General features: G+C 45.2%; 1 protein-coding gene across 4 annotated transcripts in view; it reads right to left on the bottom strand.

Moving 5' to 3' along the window:
- Nucleotides 1-25396, bottom strand: part of TLK1 (tousled like kinase 1) — a 230453-nt gene that overhangs the window by 74328 nt on the left and 130729 nt on the right. For 3 of the 4 annotated variants that reach the window (XM_040439214.1, XM_040439213.1, XM_040439216.1), the window contains one exon: nt 5309-5427. In XM_040439214.1, the coding sequence (XP_040295148.1) occupies nt 5309-5427 (119 nt within the window). Of the gene's footprint in view, nt 1-5308; nt 5428-7476; nt 7611-25396 lie in introns of those variants that run through there. The other variant, XM_040439215.1, reaches the window with a different exon arrangement.

Raw genomic sequence — 25396 nt, 5'->3', positions numbered from 1 at the left:
CTTCAAATGCTTTCAGTACACTTGCGTTTTTCCGGATCCGGCAGGCACCTCCGGCAACGGAAGTGCATGCCGGATCCCAACAACGCAAGTGTGAAAGAGGCCTAAGAGATGATGATTCCTATAAAAAATAACTCTAAGGGTCCAGTCACACGTCCTATAATTTCGTTCCGCATTTTGCGGAACGGAATTGCGGACCCATTCATTTCTATGGGGGTGCATGATGTGCAGCCCTGATCCGGAATTGCGAATCCGCACTTCCGGGTCCGCAATTCCGTTCCCGAAAAAAATAGAACATGTCCTATTCTTGTGCGAAATTGCAGACAAGAATAGGCATTTTCTATTAAGTGCCGGCGATGTGCGGTCTGCAAAATGCGGAACGCACATCGCCGATGTCCGTGTTTTGCGGATCTGCAAAACACACACGGACGTGTGAATGAACCCTACGGGGGTTGTCCGAGAAACTTGGGCAGCAGCAGTAAAGGTCATTAAATAATAATGGGGAAAAATAAAAAATAATAAGTCTTACCCAGTTTCTCCTCTGCCACTTCCAGAGTTGCGCCCTGAACCTTCAGCAGTGACGTTCCATACATACCATAACACCGATGCAGCCAATCACGGGCCTCAGCAGTGACGTCCCATATATTGCTGGGGCCAGTGGCTGACTGCAGTGACCTGCTGTGCACGAAATGTCACCGCTGCAGGCCCAGGCAACGCTGGAAGCGGCAGGGGAGGAAAAGTATAATTTTGTTATTTTATGACATTTACTGCTGCTGCCCTTATTATTAATTTATTTATTTTGGACAACCCCTTTAAGGGTATGTCCATATAGGATGTAAAAAGCAGCAGGAAAATCCACAGCGAGTTTTGCTGCATATCCAGTTAGATGCCGATTTTTTTTTTGCAGACTTCACCCTGTTCATCATCCACAGTGGAATTCCGTAGTAGTGACGAGCTGCGGATCTAAAACGTGCACCAGATGTCAATTTCCATACACAGTCCACAGGGATTTGATTTTTACGAGGGTGAATGAAATCTGCCATTATAAAATGCTTCCGATTTTCTATCTGCTATTGATGTGGTGGAAAATCTAACGCTGTCTAGCACATCATGGGTCAAATCACTAATCCAGGGGTCAGCAACCTCCGGCACTCCAGCTGCTGTGAAACTACAACTCCCAGGATGCACACTTGCTCGGCTGGAGTTGTAACTCCCACAGAAGTGAAAGGAGGATTCTGGGAGTTGTAGTGCGAGAACGGCTGGAGTGCCGGAGGTTGCTGATCCCTGCACTAGTCAGGATTTTTATTTTATTTTTGAATTTAGCAGCAAAGTCCGATACCGGCAGAAGAGTCCCATAGAATAGCAGATTCTACCATGACCTGCAGTTATCTGTGGCCAATGATGGGACAATAAACCGCACATTAAAAACCATTGGTGTTGCTGCCAGAACAAATTGAAGAATTTTAATACACATTATGGGGGTCCGTACGACTGTGTAGGACAGGGACCTGGCAATTGTCTCCAGGTCCATATCCAATATGGTGCAACTGAAAACGGATCCGCCTCCCATTGACTTTCAGTGTAAGTCAAAACGGATCAGTTTGCATTATCATGAAAAAAATAAAAAATGCAAACGGATCCGTTCTGAACGGATACAAGCGTTTGCATTATAGGGGCGGATCTGTCTGTGCAGATACCAGACAGATCCGCACCAAACGCAGGTGTGAAAGTAGCCTAACTTCAGCAAGTGGCATTTATCATGTAGACAGAGTTATTACAAGGCACTTACTAATATATTGTGATTGTCCATATTGCCTCCTTTGCTGGCTGGATTAATTTTTCCATCACATTATACACTGCTCGTATCCAGGGTTATGACCACCCTGCAATCCATCAGTGGTGGTCGTGTTTGCATACTTGCAAACTGCCAGACTTTTTGGTGGCCGGGACCGTGGGAGAGCACATAGGCTAATGCTTTTTCCCATAGTGTGCAAGCACGACCACCACTGATGGATTGCAGGGTGGTCGTGATCTCTGGATACGACCTGTGTAAAATGTGATTGAAAAATGAATCCAGCCATCAAAGGAGGCAATATGGACAATCACAATACATTAGTAAGTGTCTTGTATAAACTTTCTCTACATGATAAATGCCACTTGCTGAAGTGAGACGACCCCTTTAAAGTCACTTGCCCACAAATAACATTGATCACCTATCTATCTATAGGATAAGTGATTACCATATTATCGACAGGGGTCTGACCACGGGACCCAAACCGATCAGGAGAATGGGGGTTTACAAGTTCCTTCACTGGCTATTGGGCTGCCAAATACAGTGCTCAGTTATCTACGGCAGTCCAATAGAAGTGGCAGTGCACATGCCTGACCACCGCTCCATTCCCGCGGGGGACTCTGGGACCCCATTCTCCGGACTGTAGAAGTCCCAGCGATCAGACATTTACCACTTATCGTGTGCATAGGAGATGAAAACTCTTTGTAGCCCATCCTCTCTTAACAGTTTTATTCCAAATGTGATACTTAAAAATATACAAAAAATGTTGTAACACTACATTTTCTGGTGGGGCATTTCATACGTGCTACTTAGAAATCTTACTAAGTGATAGATACAGCATCGTCCGTGTGTCAAGGTAAAATCATGACAGTCACAAGGTTCGCCCTGACACAAATGGCTTGAAAAACACTCTAAGACCCACAAAGCTACTCTTACATACTATGCAGATCATTATTCCCTTGCTGTATATATATACCTACAGCCTTGTCCGATTACCGGTGTGTCTGCAACGCAAATGCAGCTCCGACCATTTCCAGCACTGGTGGAGCGGCACAGGATTTAAAGAGGTTCTTTGAGACCGGGACCCCCTTTTCATATGGCCAGGCGGGGTGCCGGGGTTAATAAAAAATAAATAAAAAAATAATAGCCTCACTGTCAGCACCGAGCTCCATTCTCCTTGCATGTGTACTGTGCTGTCTACACGCATGTCAGTGCCGATATCCAATTACGTCACCTCTTGATTCGCCGGCTGGGGTCGCGTGTGAATAGACGGCACATCGCACTTCTGGCCTACTGGGCACCAAAAGCAGAAGAGAAGGGAGCTCAAAGCTGGAACCGAGGCACAGGTAACACAACACTTCACCGCTGCAGCGATCATGTGTTGTGCAGTTGTTGTTTTTTTTCCGCAGAAGGATCCCATATGTTGTCCGGTTTCTTCCTGAGGCGTCTGTAGAAAGCAGACGTTGGGAAACCTACCGGAAGCATATACCGCTAATGAAGGGCTCAAATGCCGCATGCACAAAGACTAATTCAGGATGTTGTTTTCTTGTTGTGCCCAGTGCATGATCAGCCCCGGCTTGATTTAGTAGATGCCCTAGTTAAAGTTATATTCCAAAAGGAAAAGGGTGCATTTCTGACAGGTAGACATGTCCTTTACGGGTACCCGCACACGTTGCTGAATTCGCACAGTTTAAGGCCTCATGCACACGACCGTGTTCCGCGGCCGAGAGCGGACCGTGTTCCGCGGCCGAGAGCGGTCCGTGGTAACACGGTTTGGATTCCTGCTGAGAGCAGGAGCGCACAGCGTCATTGGTTGCCATGACGCCGTGCGCTTCATGCCGCCGCTGCACTACAGTAATACACTCGTATAGTGTATTACTGTAGTGCAGCGGCGGCACGAAGCACACGGCGTCACAGCAACCAATGACGCTCCTGCTCTCAACAGGAATCCAGGCCGTGTTACCACGGACCGCTCTCGGCCGTGTGCATGAGGCCTAACCGTACAGATTCCAGGGTGGAAAAACTGCAGTGTACTACAGCACCGGCAAAATGTATGACATTAAAGAAATGACCCTGCCGTATGGATTTCCAAATACACAGAGCGTCAATTACGTTTGTGGTTTTATCTGCAGATTTCACCTTTTTCAAATAAAGAATGAGATCTTCGGCAAAAATCGCATCTAACCCTCACTTTAAAAAAAAACAAAAAAAAAAAACGCTTTTAGTTGTGGTTTTTGGTGCAGAAACAATCAACAATCTGCAGAGAAATTGTGGACCCTCTGCGTGTTCACCTGCACCCGTGTGTGGGCTGATGTACAGTCATTTCCCTAAATACTTGATCCACTGGCTGGACATTTACCTATAGAAAATGCAAACACACAGAGGCCAGGCAACGAAAGGATGGAGGCAATTCCCTAAAGTCACTACCTGGACCGCTCAGTAACCATAATTATTAGGGCTGTAAAAAATGTCATCGATGTATTGGGGGTGCGAGCGCCAATGGAAGATAACACATCCATCGGCGGTCGTCTGCACTGGCTTGATTACATAGGCCGCAGCAAGTGAAATGCGGGAGGAACGAATCGTTATATTCATTATTAACATCACATCCCGGACTACACAAGGAGACGCGGTGTCGATAATCGGGCGTCTTTCAACCTGATGAAAGATGCCCAACAGCCAATGGACGAGCGTTCCTATTTGCCGATAGTCGTGCGGTCCAATGGGCCCTTCGAGGAAGCAATTCAAAGATCCACTGAATAGTCCCATCACTAAGGGTACAAGGTGCATATTACACGCAGATTTCTGTGCAGAAAAAACACAGCGCAATACAGTACCAGCGAAGTAGATGAGATCTCAACTACACGGTTCCGAAATCAACCTGCGGTGCAGATACTGCAATCCGCAGCATGTCGATTGTTTGTGCAGATTTCACCCATTGCAACGCAAAGGGCGAGATCTGGGCCAAATCTGCGTAAAATCCACAAGTGCGGATCTGATGTGGAAACGCAGTGAGGAAAAGGCTACATGCACACGACCGTATGTGTTTTGCAGTCCGCAAATAGAAAAAACGGATGACATCCGTATGCCATTCGTTTGTTTTTTTTGGCGGATCCATTGTAACAATACCTAGAACGGACAAGAATAGGACATGTTATATTTTTTTTGCAGGGCTACAGAACAGACATACCGATGCGGATAGCACACGGACTCATTGAAATGAATGGGTCTGCATCCTATCTGCAAAAACAAAACAAACAAAAAAAACGGAACGGACATGGAAACAAACAACATTCGTGTGCATGTAGCCAAATCGGGATAAGCTGCACTGCCGCGTGCATGTATCCTACGGCTGTAATTACACATGCAGTTTTTTTTAGCCAAATGTCAGAAGTGGCTCCAGTAGGAAAAAGAAGCAGACGTCCTTCCTTTATATTTCTCATTCCCTTTGGATCCACTTTGGGCATTTGTTCAAACAACTGCATGAAAACTACACGTTGCTGTATTTATTCCTCTTACCTTTGCCCCAACGCTACAACTGCCGGTGCTTCCAGTGCTGCCACTGACACCTCCAGTGAATCGGGCCTCCAGCAATTCCTGCCGCCTTGGGTCCAAGCTGTGGAGTTCATCCATGACACCTGCATCGCAAGAAACACGACTGACTTAATATCCAAAATCAAGATAAATATTTGCAAAGCGTACAAACCAATATGTAAAGACTACTACCCCCAAGTGGAAACCTTTGCAATCCACAACAGGTGATCATCCCGGAAAACATTCCAATTAATCACGCCCTTTTTTTTATTTCTTTTTTGCAAGTTGCAAGTTTCAGGATAAAAGAAAAAAAATATTAAAGTTCAAAATAAGAAATAAACTTCTATCTAAAACTGGTAACCTGCGCTGAATCCAAAGCAAAATATTCATCGTGGGACAGGAGTTTTTTTACCGTAAATTTGCAACTAATTTCACCAGCTACATCACGGGTCAATTTGTACATGCAAAATTTCGGAAGCGTGCGGGGGAGATTTGATCCACTTCACCGCTACTGTACTTTGCTGCGGATTTTCCCCGCAAATTTGGATGGAAAATCCACAGCATTTGTCCAGTATGGATGCACCCTAAGGCCACATGCACACATGTGCGTATCAGATGCAGATTTTCATGTGGTTACATTTACAGCGCACTACAGTACCAGCTAAGCGGATGAGGAGTATCAAAATCTCATCCACACGATGCGGAAATTTTCTGCGCAGAAATTGACCTCCGTGCGAATTTTGAAATCCATTAGCATGTCGATTGTTTGCGCGGATTCTCAGTTCAGATTTCACCCTTTGCCATAAAAACAGGGGGGCAAATCCACGTCAAAACCCGCCAAATAACACAGATTTTGTTGCAAAAAAAAAGCAAAAATTGCACAAAAACCTGTATAAACTACGCCGCCGCGTGCATGAACCCTAAGGGTACCTGCATACGGTGGGCGGGCTGTCTAATTTCTAAGGAATTCCAAACCAATTTCTGTACGGATTTCTGTGCGCTCCCAGACCAAATCAGCACCAAAAACTGCACGTGTTACTTGCGGTTTTTTGGTGTGGATTTGCTGCAGATCTCATTGCAAAGGGTGACATTCACAGAAAAAAATTTAATAAATAGCGCAAACCCTTGACTTGCTGTGGATTTGAAATCCGCAAGGCAGGACAATTTCAACATGGAGAGAAAAAAAAGCAAAAAAAAAAAAGCAAAGTGCACATGAGATTTGTCAAATCTCATTCCCTTTGCTTGTACTGTATTAAGATGCGGTCTTACTGCATGAAAATCTGTGAGGGGGGAAAAAAAAAGGCACATAATCCGCAATGTGCGCGGGCAACCTAAGAGGGAGAAAAAGTAGAGATTAGGACACAGTACAAGAGGCATAAGGTTCCGGCTAAACGGCGACATGTCTTGCGCTGCACTGATATAATGCATTTCAATGGCGTGGAGACTGCGGCCGTTGGAGAAAAATCCGACTTGGATGGATTCTTTGCGTTGCACGTCACACTGCGACGCCTTTAAAATGCATTATGTGAAATGTTGCCAGCCGGACCCCAAGACTTCTGGTCGAGGGCTGGCTCTGTCCCCCATAAGCTTCTAGATGAGCGGCACCTAATGTAACAATTTCTATCCATCAAGAAGCCAAACAGAGAACGGTCCGTTTAGAAACGATCACATCCCCCACAGAAAAAATAAATAAATAGATAAATGCATGCAAAATATTTTTGCAAACATCTTAATCTTTCAGGAACGATTACATTCATAATTGAGATTGCAAAAAAATAACAAATAAAACATTCTGGGTAGAAAGGGAGTCTTCTGAAAATACATTCCTGTTCTCGAAATTCATTGCATCCTTTGCATGGCGGTGGTCCAGTCGCTAAGGACGCCCTCGTAGGCGCACAGGTAAACAGGCAGATCCTGCGACTACAGGGGGTGCAGTCCTCTGGTCACTGGCTAGCTGCCCTTTAATCATGGCCTACACTGCTGCTCTGGGTGCAGGTCACAGCCAATGTTAGAGATGTGCCCCTCCAGTGCTCGCTGGGCCCCAGCCTGGGGCCTCTATTTACTGCACGAAGCATTGCCATCTTGCAAAAAGTGTCAAATGCAAACTTCAGACTTCCCCACTAGTCAGTTACACAGTAGATCACATCACCCACCGTTCAGGTCGCTGTCTGCCATCCACAAGACCATATGGGCGCCCAATACTACATACAAACAGCGCTTATTCTCTGCCGGTACTCAACGGGTACTGAAGTACCGGCACCTTTTTTTTTTTTCTTTTTTTTTTTTTTTTTTTGAGAGGGGAGGGGGGAATTACACACTCACCATTGGGGACAGCGCATGCGTCCAAAAAAGTCTCGCGTCGCCACCAATTCCTGGCGACGCGAGAATTCCCCCGCGCATGCGCCGCCCCCTTTTCCCTCCATCACCATCAGTGTTGGTATCTCCTGCAAGGCGTGCGCGTCCTCGCCGCCACAAGTGAGTGAAGGGCGCGTCCACGAGACGTCAATCAAGGCCCCCCCCCCCTCCCCTTCCCCACCTGTACAGTATTCGGCTCGTCTTCAGAAGGTACAATGCAGGAACACACGTGTGTATGTATGTGCAGGAACACAAGTGTGTATGTATGTGCAGGAACATGTATGTATGTATGTATGTATGTATGTGCAGGAACACAAGTGTGTATGTATGTGCAGGAACATGTATGTATGTGCAGGAACATGTATGTATGTGCAGGAACACGTATGTATGTGCAGGAACACAAGTGTGTATGTATGTGCAGGAACACGTATGTATGTATGTATGTATGTGCAGGAACACGTATGTATGTGCAGGAACACGTATGTATGTGCAGGAACACAAGTGTGTATGTATGTGCAGGAACACGTATGTATGTATGTATGTATGTGCAGGAACACGTATGTATGTGCAGGAACACGTATGTATGTGCAGGAACACAAGTGTGTATGTATGTGCAGGAACACGTATGTATGTATGTATGTATGTGCAGGAACACGTATGTATGTGCAGGAACACGTATGTATGTGCAGGAACACAAGTGTGTATGTATGTGCAGGAACATGTATGTATGTGCAGGAACACAAGTGTGTATGTATGTGCAGGAACATGTATGTATGTGCAGGAACACACGTGTGTATGTATGTGCAGGAACACGTATGTATGTGCAGGAACACAAGTGTGTATGTATGTGCAGGAACATGTATGTATGTATGTATGTATGTATGTATGTGCAGGAACACGTATGTATGTATGTGCAGGAATACAGATGGGGAGGATAGATTAAAAAGAGGCCACATTCTATGAGAACTGGTGGGAGATATGGGGATATTAGATAGATAGATATTAGATAGATCAAATAAAAAATAAGAGATTAGATAAATTGATAGAGGATAGATAGGAGATTATATAGCGATAAATAGAAAGTAGGAGATTAGACAGATTAGGCTACTTTCACACTTGCGTTTTTCTTTTCCGGCATAGAGTTCCGTCGCAGGGGCTCTATATCGGAAAAGAACTGATCAGTTTTATCCCCATGCATTCTGAATGGAGAGCAATCCGTTCAGTTTCCATCAGGATGTCTTCAGTTCAGTCGTTTTGACTGATCAGGCAAAAGAGAAAACCGCAGCATGCTACGGTTTTCGCATTTTTTCCCATAGGAATGTATTAGCGCCGGATCCGGCATTCAGAATACCGGAATGCCGGATCCGTCCTTCCGGCCTGCGCAGAACGATAAAAATGTGAAAAAATGTACAAGACGGATCCGTCTGTCCGCATGACAAGCGGAGAGACGGATCCGTCCTTCCAATGCATTTGTGAGACGGATCCGCATCCGGATCCGTCTCATAAATGCTTTCAGTCAGCGGCAGATCCGGCGGGCAGTTCCGACGACGGAACTGCCCGCCGGATCACACTGCCGCAAGTGTGAAAGTAGCCTTAGATAAATAGAAGATTGGATAGATGGATTCGACAGAAGATACTTTCACACTAGTGTTTTTCTTTTCCGGCATAGAGTTTCGTCACAGGGTCTCTATAACGGAAAATAACTGATCAGTTTTATCCTCATGCATTCTGAATAGAGAGTAATCCGGTCAGGATGTCTTCAGTTCAGTCATTTTGAATGATCAGGCAAAAGAGAAAACCGCAGCATGCTACGGTTTTATCTCCGGCGAAAAAGACTGAAGACTTGCCTGAACGCAAGTGCAGGATCCGTCCTTCCGGTCTGCGCATGCGCAGACCTTTAAAAATGAGAAAAAAATATATACTGGATCTGTTTTGTCTGATGATACCGGAAAAAAGGATCCGGTATTGCAATGCATTTTTCTGACTGATCAGGCATTTTTCAGACTGATCAGGATCCTGATCAGTCTGAAAAATGCCTGATCAGTCAGAAAAAAATGACATGCGTTTGCATACAGTTTGCCTGATCAGGCAGGCAGTTCAGGCAACGGAACTGCCTGCCGGAATCAAACAACGCAAGTGTGAAAGTACCTCTCTGTGACCTTTTTACCACAAAATCACAGTGACAACTTTGTCTTACTGTGATTTTGTAGTAAAAAGATCACAGAGGCACAGAGCATTATCAGTCATGTTAATGCTCCGTGTCTCTGCTGTCCGTGACGGGGCTTGGCTGTCTTTCACGCAGCGGATTCCATGCACGGGATCCGCTTGTGTGAAAGAGCCCTTGCTATATGTAAAAATTTGTCAAGCGATTAAGACCTCATGCACACGACCGTACGTGTCTTGCGGTCCACAAAACATACCGTATTTTTCGCCCCATAAGACGCACCCCCCCCCCCCCAAAAGTGGGGGAAAAATGCCCCTGCGTCTTATGGGGCGAATGCTGCCATTTTACATCGCAGTCTGCGATGTATCAGCTGGAGAGAGGAGGGGCCGGTGTTATGCAAATGCGGCGGGGCGGTGCGATCACTGTACTCCGGCCCCGCCGCTCACTCACTGCTTTATTGCTTAAACATTTTATAATAATAGCTTTAATTGACGTTCCGATCCCCAGCCCCATCTGTACTACCGTACTTACTAAATGTCCTGTAGCAGGCAGAGCAGGGCGGGCGGGCGGAACTCACTGATGTCACGTGACGTGCCTGCGCCGCCTACTTTATGAATGAAGTAGGCGACGCAGGCATGTGACGTCAGTGAGTTACGCCCGCCCGCCCTGCTCTGCCTGCTACAGGACATTTAGTAAGTACGGTAGTACAGATGGGGCTGGGGATCGGAACGTCAATTAAAGCTATTATTATAAAATGTTTAAGCAATAAAGCAGTGAGTGAGCGGCGGGGCCGGAGTACAGTGATCGCACCGCCCCGCCGCATTTGCATGACACTGGCCCCTCCCCCCCAGGTTTAGCTATGGTATATTAGGGCATCTGTGGATGCCACTATTATGAGGTGGGGGATATGTGGATGGCACTGTTATGGGGTGGGGTACTGTGGGTGACACATATATAGCAGTGCCATCCACAGATCCACCCCCCATAACTATGCAATGCACAGATCCCCTCCATAACAGTGCGTCATCCACAGATCCCCCATAATAGTGTCATGCACAGACCACCATTAGTTCAAAACCCACCAAAAGCACACCTTTTGGTTAAAAATATTTTTTTTCTTATTTTCCTCCTCAAAAACCTAGGTGCGTCTTATGGGCCGGTGCATACTGCCATTTTTTTTTAAACCTGTAGAAATGTCCTATCTTCATCCGCAAAAATGAGTAGAATAAGACATGTTTTATCCATTTTGTGGCCTCGTGATCCGCAACATAAGGCAAAAGATAGGACATGTCTTTTCTTTTGCGGTGCGGAGGCACGGACCCGAAAGCTCACAGAAGGGTTTCCGTGTGGTTCCGTGCCTCCACTCTGCAAAGGATAGAACATGTCCTATCTTTTGCCGTATGTTGCGGATCACGGACCCGTTCAATTCAGTGGGTCTTCACCGCGATACAGAGTTCACACAGCCGATGCCCGTGTTTTGCAGACCGCAACATCATGGGCACAGCGGCCATACGGTCGTGTGAATGGAGCCTAACCTTAATCACAGGCCATCAATATCTTGATCTTAGACAATCCCTTTAAGGGGAGGCCTGCAGGTCCAGAGGTAGTTCTACAATAGCCATTTCATGTTATCCATTCACATATAGAGTGTCCATGGATGAGGGCCGCACACAAGCAGCCCTGGGTCCACGTACCCTACCCTTGACACAAGGTCTACATAGCTGTGGCCTCTGCACAGTACAACCAGTTTTAAGTGGAATTATCTTCTCTCCCTCAGGGTAATACTAGCTGTAAGGCAGTGCTGCACAAGGCCATGCAGCGGGAGCAAAGGTTGGTTTCCCCCCCCCCCCCCCCCCCCAATAACGTGCATTCAAATTATAGGGCAAATTTAGTTTCCCTGCGCATGGGTGTAGGGTTAGAAACAGAAAATTTGAGCGGATTTCTGTGCGTTTCTGCACCCAAAAAATGTCCCCGTTGTACTTTTCTTCAAAATTGTACATGCAGCGGGTGCACGCTGAATGGCCACAGGAATGCAATGAGGTGAGCAGAAGTGTAGTGTGCACAGGCGAAGCACATTGAAACCGTGGGGGAGATTTATCATCTCCCTTGTGCCTGAAAATTGGCGTTATAAAGTTGCAAATAGTGTTGAGCGAAGCTTCGGATGCTTCGTTTAAAACTTTGGAATAATACTGTAAGTAGATCCAGTATTAGAATGTATGGGCCCAATGAGCCGGAGTCAGTTATTCACAAAGTCGCACGTGACTTCGTTGAATAACCTCGGTAGTTGATTTTTAAAGTGGAAAACCACTTTAAAACCAAACTCGGCTTCGTTTCTGAGTTAACTATTTGGAACCGAAGCAGAGCTCGGTTTCAAGTTTTGAAGTGGTTTTCCATTTTAAAAATCAACTACCGAAGTTATTCAACGAAGTCACGTGCGACTTCGTGAATAACTGATTTCGGCTCATCGAAGCCCATACATTCTAATACTGTGCAGGGACGGATCTCCGTACAGTATTATTCAGAATTTTTTAGTTCGCTTTGTTCAACACTAGTCGCAAACATAGACCCTGATTTATAATGCCTTCACTCCAGAATTCTGGCTTTAAAAAAAAAAAATAGCACAATGGCGTTTTTGCGACTTTTTTGACTCTCTTACGAATTTTTTTTGTGCCTTTTTGAAATATGGGAGGGAAAGTGAGTGCGCTTAGCTATGTTAATGTGAAGTTTCATGCCAGAATTATCACAGACCTTTTTTTTTTTTAAGTTGGGGGGAGGGGGGGGGGGGGGGGGTGGTCACATCTATTAATTATTTTATTAGTATTTCCAGCAAACACGGTCACGGCCAAAGCAATGTGCAGCAGGGGGAGCGCTGGAGTAGATTTCTGTTTAGGCGCACAGACTGCCTGAGCATGCGCCTAATTTATGAAGAGACGTGCACAGCCGCAACCGCATGAGAGACGTGCACAGCCGCAACCGCATGAGAGACGTGCACAGCCGTAACCGCATGAGAGACGTGCACAGATGCAATGCCGCACCTGAGGGGTTAATTGTGCGTATCATAGCCCCCTGTAAGAAATCAGGTGCTGCCAGGCAGGAGGGGGCACACCCCCCTCCCCCCCCCAGTTTTAAATTCATTGGTGGCCAGTGGGGCCCCCCTCCCCTGTATTACTGTACATTCATTGGTGGCCAGTGGGCCCCCCTCCTAATTAACCGCCTCCGGACCGCCTAACGCAGGATCGCGTTACGGAGGCGGCAGTCTCAGGCAGAGTCACGCATATACGCGTCATCTCGCGAGACGCGAGATTTCCTGTGAGCGCGCACACGCGCGTTCACAGGAACTGCAGGTAAGCGAGTGGATCTACAGCCTGCCAGCGGCGATCGTTCGCTGGCAGGCTTTAGATGCGATTTTTTTTAACCCCTAACAAGTATATTAGACGCTGTTTTGATAACAGCGTCTAATATACCTGCTACCTGGTCCTCTGGTGGTCCCTTTTGCTTGGATCGACCACCAGAGGACACAGGCAGCTCTGTAATAAGTAGCACCAACACTACACTACACCCCCCCCTGGTCACTTATTAACCCCTGATCACCCCATATAGACTCCCTGATCACCCCCTGTCATTGATCACCCCCCTGTAAGGCTCCATTCAGACATCCGTATGTATTTTACGGATCCACGGATCGGATCCGCGAAACACATACGGACGTCTGAATGGAGCCTTACAGGGGGGTGATCACCCCATATAGACTCCCTGATCACCCCCCTGTCATTGATCACCCCCCTGTAAGGCTCCATTCAGACGTCCGTATGTGTTTTGCGGATCCGTGGATCAGCAAAACACAGACACCGCGGATCCGCAAAACACATATGGACGTCTGAATGGAGCCTTACAGGGGGGTGATCAATGACAGGGTGGTGATCACCCCATATAGACTCCCTGATCACCCCCCTGTAAGGCTCCATTCAGACATTTTTTTGGCACAAGTTAGTGGAAATAGATTTTTTATTTTTTTAGTTTTTTCTTACAAAGTCTCATATTCCACTAACTGGTGACAAAAAATAAAATCTCACATGAACTCACCATACCCCTCACGGAATCCAAATGCGTAAAAATTTTTAGACATTTATATTCCAGACTTTTTCTCACGCTTTAGGGCTCCTAAAATGCCAGGGCAGTATAAATACCCCACATGTGACCCCATTTCGGAAAGAAGACACCCCAAGGTATTCGCTGAGCGGCATATTGAGTCCATGAAAGATTGAACTTTTTGTCCCAAGTTAGCGGAAAGGGAGACTTTGTGAGAAAAAAAATAAATCAATTTCCGCTAACTTGTGCCAAAAAAAAAAAAAAACTTCTATGAACTCGCCATGCCCCTCATTGAATACCTTTGGGTGTCTTCTTTCCAAAATGGGGTCACATGTGGGGTATTTATACTGCCCTGGCATTTTAGGGGGCCTAAAGCGTGAGAAGAAGTCTGGGATCCAAATGTCTAAAAATGCCCTCCTAAAAGAAATTTGGGCCCCTTTGCGCATCTAGGCTGCAAAAAAGTGTCACACATGTGGTATCGCCGTACTCAGGAGAAGTTGGGCAATGTGTTTTGGGGTGTCATTTTACATATACCCATGCTGGGTGAGATAAATATCTCGGTCAAATGCCAACTTTGTATAAAAAAATGGGAAAAGTTGTCTTTTGCCGAGATATTTCTCTCACCCAGCATGGGTATATGTAAAAAGACACCCCAAAACACATTGCCCAACTTCTCCTGAGTACGGCGATACCACATGTGTGACACTTTTTTGCAGCCTAGGTGCGCAAAGGGGCCCACATTCCAAAGAACACCTTTCCGATTTCACAGGGCATTTTTCACACATTTTGATTTCAAACTACTTCTCACGCATTAGGGCCCCTAAAATGCCAGGGAAGTATAACTACCCGACAAGTGACCCCATTTTGGAAAGAAGACACCCCAAGGTATTTCGTGATGGGCATAGTTAGTGGAATATGAGACTTTGTAAGAAAAAATAAATCATCATTTTCCGCTAACTTGTGACAAAAAATAAAAAGTTCTATGAACTCCCTATGCCCATCAGCGAATAACTTAGGGTGTCTACTTTCCGAAATGGGGTCATTTGAGGGGTGTTTTTACTGTCTGGGCATTGTAGAACCTCAGGAAACATGACAGGTGCTCAGAAAGTCAGAGCTGCTTCAAAATGCGGAAATTCACATTTTTGTACCATAGTTTGTAAACGCTATAACTTTTACCCAAACATTTTTTTTTTATCAAAGACATGTAGAGCAAAAAAATTTAGAGAAAAATTTAGATAGAAATGTATTTTTTTTTAAATTTTACAACAAAGTGAAAAAATGTCATTTTTTTGCCAAAATTTTGGTAAATTTTGATTAATAACAAAAAAAGTAAAAATGTCAGCAGCAATGAAATACCACCAAATGAAAGCTCTATTAGTGAAAAAAAAAGGAGGTAAAATTCATTTGGGTGGTAAGTTGCATGACCGAGCAATAAACGGTGAAAGTAGTGTAGTGCAGAAGTGTAAAAAGTGGTCTGGTCATTAAGGGTGTTTAACCTAGGGGAGCTGAGGTGGTTAAAATCATGGTTGCCATGGTTACTTAGCAATTTTTAGAAGCATTATACTTACCTGCGATGTCTGTGACCGGCCGGGCGCTCCTCCTACTGGTAAGTGGCAGGTCTGTGCTATAAGCAATGCGCCGCACAGACCTTTCACTTACCAGTAGGAGGAGCGCCCGGCCGATCACAGACATCGAAGGTAAGTATAATGCTTCTAAAATTGCTAAGTAACCATGGCAACCAGGACTGCAGTAGCGTCCTGGTTGCCATGGTTACCGATCGGAGTCCCAGCGATTAAACTGGGACTCCGATCGGAACTCTCCGCTGCCACCAATGATGGGGGGGGGGGGGGGGGGGGGGGGAGAAATTTTAATTAGGAGGGGGAGGGACGGGGGGCCCACTGGCCACCAATGAATGTACAGTAATACAGGGGAGGGAGGGGGGCCCACTGGCCACCAATGAATTTAAAACTGGGGAAGGAGGAGGGTGTGCCCCCTCCTGCCTGGCAGCACCTGATCTCTTACAGGGGGCTATGATACGCACAATTAACCCCTCAGGTGCGGCAGGCAGCAGGCCCCTGTAAGAGATCGGGTGCTGCCAGGCAGCAGGGGGCAGTCATGTACACAGTTCGTAGTATATTCTAACTTGAAGCGTCCCCATCACTATGGGAACGCCTCTGTGTTAGAATATACTGTCGGATATGAGTTTTCACGATCTAACTCAAATCCGATGGTATATTCTAACATAGAGGCGTTCCCATGGTGATGGGGACGCTTCAAGTTAAAATATACCATCGGATTGGAGAAAACTCCCATCCGATGGTATAATAGGGACTCCTGACTTTACATTGAAAGTCAATAGGGGACGGATCCGTTTGAAATTGCACCATATTGTGTCAACGTCAAACGGATCCGTCCCCATTGACTTGCATTGTAATTCAGGACGGATCCGTTTGGCTCCGCACGGCCAGGCGGACACCAATAGACTTTTTCCTTCATGTCGGTGGATCCTCCAAAAATCAAGGAAGACCCACGGAAGAAAAAAAGGACACGGATCACGGACCTACGGACCCAGTTTTTGCGGCCCGCAAAAAAAAACGGTCGTGTGCATGAGGCCTAAAGAACATGCTGCGATTCTCACACAGCACAGAAATGATGGGTCAGGATTCAGTGCAGGTGCTATGCGTTCACTTTACGCTTCGCACCCGCACGGAAAACTCGCTCGTGTGCAAGGGGTCTTAGGTATGGATTTTAAAATCTGCAGCATGATGTCAATAGTTGTGTTTTTCTTGTGTAAATTTCACCTTTTTTGTAATGGAAGGGTGAGATCTATGGTAAAAAAAAATAAAAAATCATAAAACCCCCACAAAAACTGCTTCACAAATGCGACAAATAGTGCGGATTTGTGTTTTTGCTACGGAATTCATCCAGATTTTCTGCCCAGAAATCTGGACCGTGTGCAGCCACCCTTACTGTTCTGACGGGCCAAACCTGCCAGCACTGCAAGGGAGAGGAGTCCGATGAGACTCTCTGCCCCCCACCTTCCTGAGCGTCACAGTAAAATCAAATATAAAAAAATATATATCTACCAATACAATGTGCAAGAGTAAAACCCGACTACAGTGCATACAGTACTTCCCACCTGCCATTTAGCAACTATTTTGGTGCCTAAGTGCTTTTAGACTATTTTGACAATTTTTACAGGATAAGTATAAAACCATTTTTAAACAATTTTTCAGAACAGAAGAAAAAAGGTGAAGGCTGGCATCGGCACAATATGTTTCGTTAATAACGCAGCTGTTTCTTTCTTGCAAATAAAAATCCATATACTTTCCACCCTAAAATAGTACTAAAAGAAAAGTCTTGCATCTTGCAGTAAATATCCCTCTAAACAAAAAGCGAGCGGTTTACAATGTGGCGTCTTGTAATCCTTTCAATAGTTTGTTGTAGTCCTTGTTGTGTGCATTATGCCTTGGTTATCTGGAATGGAGAAATTGTGCCTAAATAAAAGTTTTTTTCGAGACTTTTATACTGATGAAATCTGATCGGTTGGGGTCAGACACCCCGGAACCCCGCCGATCAGATACTGATGACCTATCCAGAAAATAGGTCATAAGTGTAAAAGTCTGGGAAAGATGAAGAGATACGACTTCTCTTTGTTGATTTCACTCCTGGTTTTGGCTTCCATGCAGAAATCTGGCCGTGTGGTCATACCCTAAGGCCTCTTGCACACGAGCATGCGTGGCCCGCAAATTGTGTGTCGCAATGCACGAACACCAACCGTGGGGCAGCCGCAGCAGATCACGGACCCATTTACTTTAATGGGTCCACGATCCAGCCGTTCTGCAAAAAAATAGGACATATTCTATCTTTTTGCAGAACGTTAGTACGGGGCGAAACCCCACGGAAGTAATACATGGGCACCATTCCGTGCACCATTCCGCATCGCCAGATTTGCGGACCCGACGAAGTGAATGGGTCCGCATCTGTGATGCGGAATGCACACAGAACGGTGCCCGTGTATTGCGGATCAGCAAATGCGGTCCACAATACGGGGCGCACACGTTTGTATGCAATAAGCCTAAGGCCGCCTGAATAAGAGTGTGGGTGAATGAACTTATGATCCGCACGAATTTCCATATGGATTTTATGTGCATTTCTGCACCATAACCACACCAAAATCCCCAATTTCTAACAGCTGTTTTTGCCGCGGTTTTGCCGCAGATCTCACCTTTTATTGGAAAGGAGTGAAACCGCAAACATAATTGACATGCTGCAGATTTGGAAATCCAAATGGCAGGTCAGTTTCCACACAGAAAAAAAAATCTGTGCATGTAAAAACCGCACGTATTTAACTACGTGTGCAGGTGCCCTAATAATAAGTGTCTCTACTTGGTTTGTACAGATAATTTTCCAGAATCATCATCACAGGCAGGAATACAATGACATATCTCAAACAACAGCTCAGGCAATATGGCTGCCCCCCCCCCCCTCCCCCCTCCCCCATAATCATGTTCAGAAAAAGAATTTAAAAAGTCTACAACCAGAAAATAAAAACAGATTAGAAAAGGATGTGTCACTATCTGGCTTTAAATTAAAATAATTCTAGGTGACACATTCCTTATGATTCAGGCATTTCTTTCAGTCCCATTGTCACAGGAGTATAAAATCCAGCCCCTCGCCATGCAGTCTGCCTTTACACACATTTGTGAAAGAATAAGGATGTCACTGCTGTAATAATAAAGTTTGTGAAATTTCTTCCCTCCTAGATATTCCACCATCACCCGTGAGTGGTATTACAGAAAATTTTAAGCGTTTAGAAATTACAGCAACTCAGCCATGAAGTGGAGACCACGTAAAGTTACAGAGTGGGGTCACCAAGTGCAGACTTACGTAGTGCATAAAAGTTAGGCTACTTTCACACCTGCGTTAGGCGCGGATCCGTCTGGTATCTACACAGACGGATCCGCACCTATAATGCAAACAATGGTATCTGTTCAGAACGGATCCGTTTGCATTATGATGAACAAAGTCAAAACGGATCCGCCCTGACTTACATTGAAAGTCAATAGGGGACGGATCCGTTTTCAATTGCACCATATTGTGTCAGTGAAAACGGATCCACTCCCATTGACTTACATTGTAAGTCAGGACGGATCCGTTTAGCTCCGCATCGCCAGGCGGACATCAAAATGCAAGCAGAGTTTTGGTGTCCGCCTCCAGAACGGAATGGAGGCAGAACGGAGCCAAACTGATGCATTCTGAGCGGATCCTTATCCATTCAGAATGCATTGGGGCTAAACTGATCCGTTTTGAACCGTTTGTGAGATCCCTGAAACGGATCTCACAAACAGAATTCAAAACGCAGGTGTGAAAGTAGCCTTACCAATGTTCTCCTGACTCCATAACTGCAAATTTCCAAACCTCATCTGGCATCAACACCAGCACAAAAGCTGTGCTCCAGGAGCATCACCAAACACACTGCAAGATGGAGTGGTGTAACAGACCATAAAGCAAGCTCCATAAAGACATGGTTGGGGGAGAATGGTGTGGAAGAACCTAAATGGTCGCACAGAGCCCTGATCTCAACCTCATCCAACACCTTTGGGACGAACTAGAATGGAGACTGGGAGCCAGGCCTTCTCCTCCAGCATCAATGTCTGACCTCCAAATGCTCTTCAGGATGAACTGGGCAAAAATTCCCACAGACACACTCCAAAAGCATGTAGAAAGTCTTCCCAATATAAACTCAATATAAATGCCTATAAATCCAGAATGGGATGGCATAAAAGCTCCTGTAGGTGACCCAAAGATATAGTGTAGCTCAGGGATAAGGTATGCCTCCATCACTGCTTTGCCTGGTAACACGCGGGGGGAGCTGGCTATACTTCCTGATCTATCCATTTTTGTCCATATGCAAATGAGCAAATTGGAGTGCCATGAGGTGGGGTTAAATCCTTGGAGGACTGCAATATGTATTAGCTTTCTAAGCTTAAAAAAAAATCTCAATGTGATGAGGCCTTTTATAATTGGTTAAAGAAAAGAGAAAAAAAATATCTAATCGAAAAAAAAAGTCTGAAAGCCTCTCCCAAGACTCAAACCTGGGATCTCTACACGCAAGGCTGACCACTTACCTCCAGGCGACCACGTTAACATATTGAGGACTGCGGTTTTTCTATACTTATAAAGCTAATACATATCAGTGGTTTGTTTATAATCTTATATTGTGCTTGTGAATAAAGCAGTAATATGTATATTAGCATTCTAAACATAGAAATCCACTCATCTTGTTATGGTAAGGCTATAGGGCGTAATGTATGTGATATGTACATGCTAGGACACAGCTCTGCCCTCACCATGCTGATGTCTAGCCCTGTCAATCAAGGGGAGGGGGTGAGTGTTCAAAGTACAGGAGTTATTACAAAAGCAGTGCTCCAAGGATTCAGCCCCGCCCCCTGAACTTGCTAATTTGCTCATGAATAAAATGCAGATGTTTAGCGTACAGATTAAAGAAAGTTATCATTTTAATCAGCATGCTGAGTCCCACTAGGCATTACGCCTGGTTTAATAGGGTTGATCATGCTGATAAAGCCTCTTTACGCCTGTCTTTCGGTTTGTGATCTCTTCTATCTGGCTGTGGCGCTGTCCAATCACAGCAGAGCGCGTCACAGCCATTGAGAAAAAAACAGCTCACCTTCTCCCTGGCTGTGACACGCTCCGCTGTGATTGGACAGCACCGCAGCCAGATAGAAGAGACGCCCACTGAGAAAAGCTGATGTCTCCTCCTCCCTGTTCTGATGCTATTAATTAGCATACAGGGCGCCTAAACAGAACGAGGGGCACGGAGGAGCATATCATGAAAAAAATTTACAATAGGACATCTAGGGAACATGGCTACAGTGTGAGGTATCGCTTTCATAAAGTAAAAACTGGTGAAAGGTCCCCTTTAACTGCGGCGGGAGTCTGTGCATGTGGCTAAAGCCACGAGTGGATCCGTGGGAAGCAAGATGCAAAACCATAGCAGAAATTTGAGAGTCAGTCTTGGATTTCTGCTGGATTTCTCTGGTGGAAAAATCCACCATGTAAACATACTATACATTTTATTTTTAATTTTTTTGTTTTTACATTTAGGGCAGATGTAGACCTTTTGGTATAACTAGGAAAAAATCTGAAGACTGAATATTTGGGATATTAATAATATTCCAACATCCCAAGGGGGCTTCTTGTTAAAGATTTGTCTTCTGTGGCCGTACTGGCAGAAAATAATTATTAGTGAGGGGTGTAGCTATAGTGGGTGCAGAGGTTGTGGTCACACCCTAGTCCCGAAGCCTCGGGGGTCCCTAAGATTCCTCTGCTCTATATGAGGAGACCAATAGTGCAATAGCTGGGGGACGGCATTGTGGCCAAGGACATTCAAGCTCTGATTGATAAGGAAGTGGATTATCATATCTATACCTATCACAGATGGCTGCAGGTTCCACAAGATCTCTGCAGCCAAGAGACAGTGGAACATTGGTTCTTGAAGGAAGTTAGCTTAGCTCCTGTTTATAATGAACATCACTTCTGAGGTTAACAAAGGTGGCTGAAATATTATAATACAGCTTTAAAACTTTCAACAATAGACTTAGATGTGAGGAGCGATGACTTCATCGTTTAGTTACGTTTCACAATGTAAGGGAGTTGAAAGGGGTTGTCTCATCATGGACAATGGGGGCAAATCGCCAGGATATGCTCACATTGTATTATAGGTCCCAGCGGTGGACCCGCACCTATATCGAGAACGGAGCCCCGCAAGGTGGTGGCCGGAGGACTCCGGTCCAGCCACCACCAAACCGGCTCCCCATAGAAGTGAATGGGAGCATATTGCGCATGCGCAGACCCCGCTCCAATGCCGGCCCCATAGCAAATTAATGGAGGGCGGCTGAGCATGCGCAGTGTGCCCTTCTTAATTTGCGGGGCTCCGTTCTCGATATAGGTGCGGGTCCCAGCGGTTTGCATACATTTTTAACAGCCATAAAAAACGGCCATTAAAAACGCATGATTTATATTGGGATTTTAAAGGAAATGTGTCACCAAAACATTTATCTACCAGTTAAAACCAGCTCCTTTTTTTCCTACACTAATCAGTTTTTATTTTCTGATTGCATTTTTTTCTATTCTATTCCCTGAACATTATTATGGGGGCGGCCATCTTGCCTGAGCTGTTCTTAACAGCATTTAAAAAGCATTAAGAAAATTGCTTTACAGCAGCCCCATGGGCCGTAGACACAATGGTCAGGAAAGGACCTCACTGACTTATATTGGGAGAGTTTTCTAGGCATGCTTTGTAACCTGTGCAGACGTCATTGTACAAGGAAAGAATAGATAAACTATGACAATCACCTATTGTGAATGGTGGATGCTGTCTTATCTAGCCTTAGAGCCAGGGGCGGACCGGGAACTTAAAGGGGCCCTGGTAAAAATACTAAAGTGGCCCAAGTTTTGTACTCGGGTCTAAATTGATGGATGGAAGGCAGGGCCAGCAATACCATATTGTGGCACATTATACCACCCCAACAGTGCCAAATACCCCAGTCCATCACAAAATACTTCCCCAAAAACGTCCACTGGCCGGCTGTGAGGAGGGCTCAGGTGGCCCCCTGGGCATTGGCCCACCAGGAATTTTCCCTGTCTCCGCCACTGCTTAGAGCAGAAAAAATTTGGTGATAAATTCCCTTTAAAATGATTTTCTGGGAGATTTATAACCATCCAGAAATAAAGAAGCATTAGCGTAAGGACAAATGGTCTAGACGTGGCATGGTGCAGGAGCCATCGCAACCAGACCATTTTTTCATACCCTTACTAACCTCTACGATCCCCCACTGCTGCCCTTCCAATCTGAAGACAGATTCCCCTTTTAAACAAGAAATAGGTCGTCCCCCCCCCAAAAAAAATAAAAATCACAAACCCCACTTTATAGAACAAAAAAAGTTTTGCGTAAATGTCGCATAAGTTTTAATCTACGTTATGTCAGCATGATCAACCCGATTAAACCATACATACTGCCTGTTCAGGTTACTCATGCTAAGTGAAACACCCCCATCCTGTACTCAATCTTTTGTTCCATCTTTTGAAAAATTTGTCATTGTATTCTTATGCTAATTAGGTGTTTTGGGTAACAAAGTGTTTGTCCCAGCCCCTCTTCAACATCGCTGTTCCACCTTAGGCTACTTAAACACTGGCGCTTTGGCTTTCTGTTTCTGAGATGCAAAAGGATCCGCCCAGAATGCCTCCGTCCAGTCACCATTCCGCTTTGGAGACGGACACCAAAACACTGGTCTGACGAAACTGAGCCAAACAGATCCGTTCTGACACACAATGTAAGTCAATGGGGACGGATCCGTTTTCTATGACACAATCTGGCACAATAGAAAACGGATCCGTCCTCCATTGACTTTCTAATGGTGTTCAAGACGGATCCGTCTTGGCTATGTTAAAGATAACACAAACGGATCCGTTCTGAACGGATGCAGACGGTTGTATTATCTGAACGGATCCGTCTGTGCAGATCCATGACGGACCCGCACCAAACTCGAGTGTGAAAGTAGCCTTAGCTGCTCCCTCCTACAGACTGACAGCCCCAGCCTTCGTCAATGTACGCCTGCCTGGCCTTGAAAATGGCTGCCCGGTCAGTGAGAGGAGGAGATCGTAGTAGGAAGGCACTTAATTGTGAGGCCTACTGGATTCTCAAACAAGATTATAGAACTGGTTTACTGTATGTTTAGTAATGGTTGATACGGCATACTGTATCAACTTACCATTATATTGGCAGAATTTCAAATTAGACATCTCACCATGTATCCAGTATGGGTCTGCTTGGCTTTATAAGCGTTATGGGGGCAAAAATCAGTCTGCTTGGCTTTATAAGCGTTATGGGGGCAACAATCAGTCTGCTTGGCTTTATAAGCGTTATGGGGGACAAAAATCAGTCTGCTTGGCTTTATAAGCGTTATGGGGGCAAAAATCAGTCTGCTTGGCTTTATAAGCGTTATGGGGGCAAAAATCAGTCTGCTTGGCTTTATAAGGGCTTTGCGCTTCTACATAGTTCTGCTGTAATCAAGAGGTCAGAAAGCTAAATGGACTATATTCCACCATGTGTTTTATGAAGGTATAATAAGTCTGCAGTTTATTTTTAATCAAGCGCTGGAAAAATTTTGAAGTGTAGTTGTACCCTGTGTGGCCCCAGCCTTATGGTCCAAAGCGACCCACCAGAGGAAATAATTCGGAGGGCCCACCCTTCATTTCTACAGACCATGTATGCATGTCCACTTTTGACTTACTCACACACAGGGCATATCAGTAATAATCAGGTATGCTAGGTTATTGGTGAATCAAACCATTTACAGGCACCCTCAAAAACAGATCCTAGTTTAAGTGATTAACTTTAATGTCAGCTTCGAAGGCACTGTCTTCTGGTGGACCTTCATTATGGTGGAGCCAATACTGTGCCAGAACCGCGGCCACCAGAGGATCTTCTGGTACACCTACTGCTGGTGCTGGTTGTGTCCCATTCAAAATGTCTGCTATGGCGCTGTATGCTTTCTTTCTATACCGCTGATGGTTGTGAACCCATCAACCCAAGTGAGCATAAAAACTGTAAAAAAGTGCCATGGTTGCAGTGTTGGACTGGGGTTCCTTGGGCCACCAGAGGGAATTTTTCTTGGGGCCCAATATCTATATCATTAACAAAGTCTAATAGGTTTGAATTAAAGAAATAGACCCTTGTAGTGAGTGATTGGTTCCAAAGGAAGCTCCAAATGGACCTTTGGGGCCCACTATGGCTTCAGAGACTGAGCCCACCAGAGGATCCTCTGGTGGGTCAGTCTGACCCTGTCTGGTTGCAAATTTTGAACCCCGAGCCCATTAATATTTTTATTTATACCAGTAAAAATTGCCAGACTGAAAGATACAACATTGTGACACAGTGACTGTATTCACTTTTATATAAATGACCAGAGTGGATTTTAAGCAGTTCTGTGAAGCAGAACATCTACCGTACAGCTTACTCTATCAGATCTATATCTAGCATGATAAATGGTATTTAATTCGGGCACAGAAAGCAAAATATATTTTGGGCACAGATGAAATGCAAATGAATTTTTCATGAAATTACATGCATGCAACTTTGTACTATCAAAAAAGTTGGACCGCAGTCAAAGCCGAACAAAACATGTTCTAATTCCTGTGTGGAGCATCGGATCTTAACAGATGGCAGCTAATCTGTAAACAAGTTATGCGATAATCACAATGCACTTCTAGGTCTATCCATAAATACATATGAGCAGATAGGTTACAGCTCTGACATTGTCAAGGGCACAAATGAGATGAAACCATCAATAAATGCCACGGCGTACCAAACAAATCTGTGAGTGTTTTTCTTCATCGGCTTCACTTTTAATGTTTTAATTAATTTGAGGACTATGTAGAGT

This window comes from Bufo bufo, chromosome 7, assembly GCF_905171765.1.
Source record: "Bufo bufo chromosome 7, aBufBuf1.1, whole genome shotgun sequence".
NCBI classification, from domain to species: domain Eukaryota; kingdom Metazoa; phylum Chordata; class Amphibia; order Anura; family Bufonidae; genus Bufo; species Bufo bufo.
The sequence above is the reverse complement of the archived record's forward strand: the minus strand, read 5'-3'. Positions and strand labels throughout refer to the sequence as shown.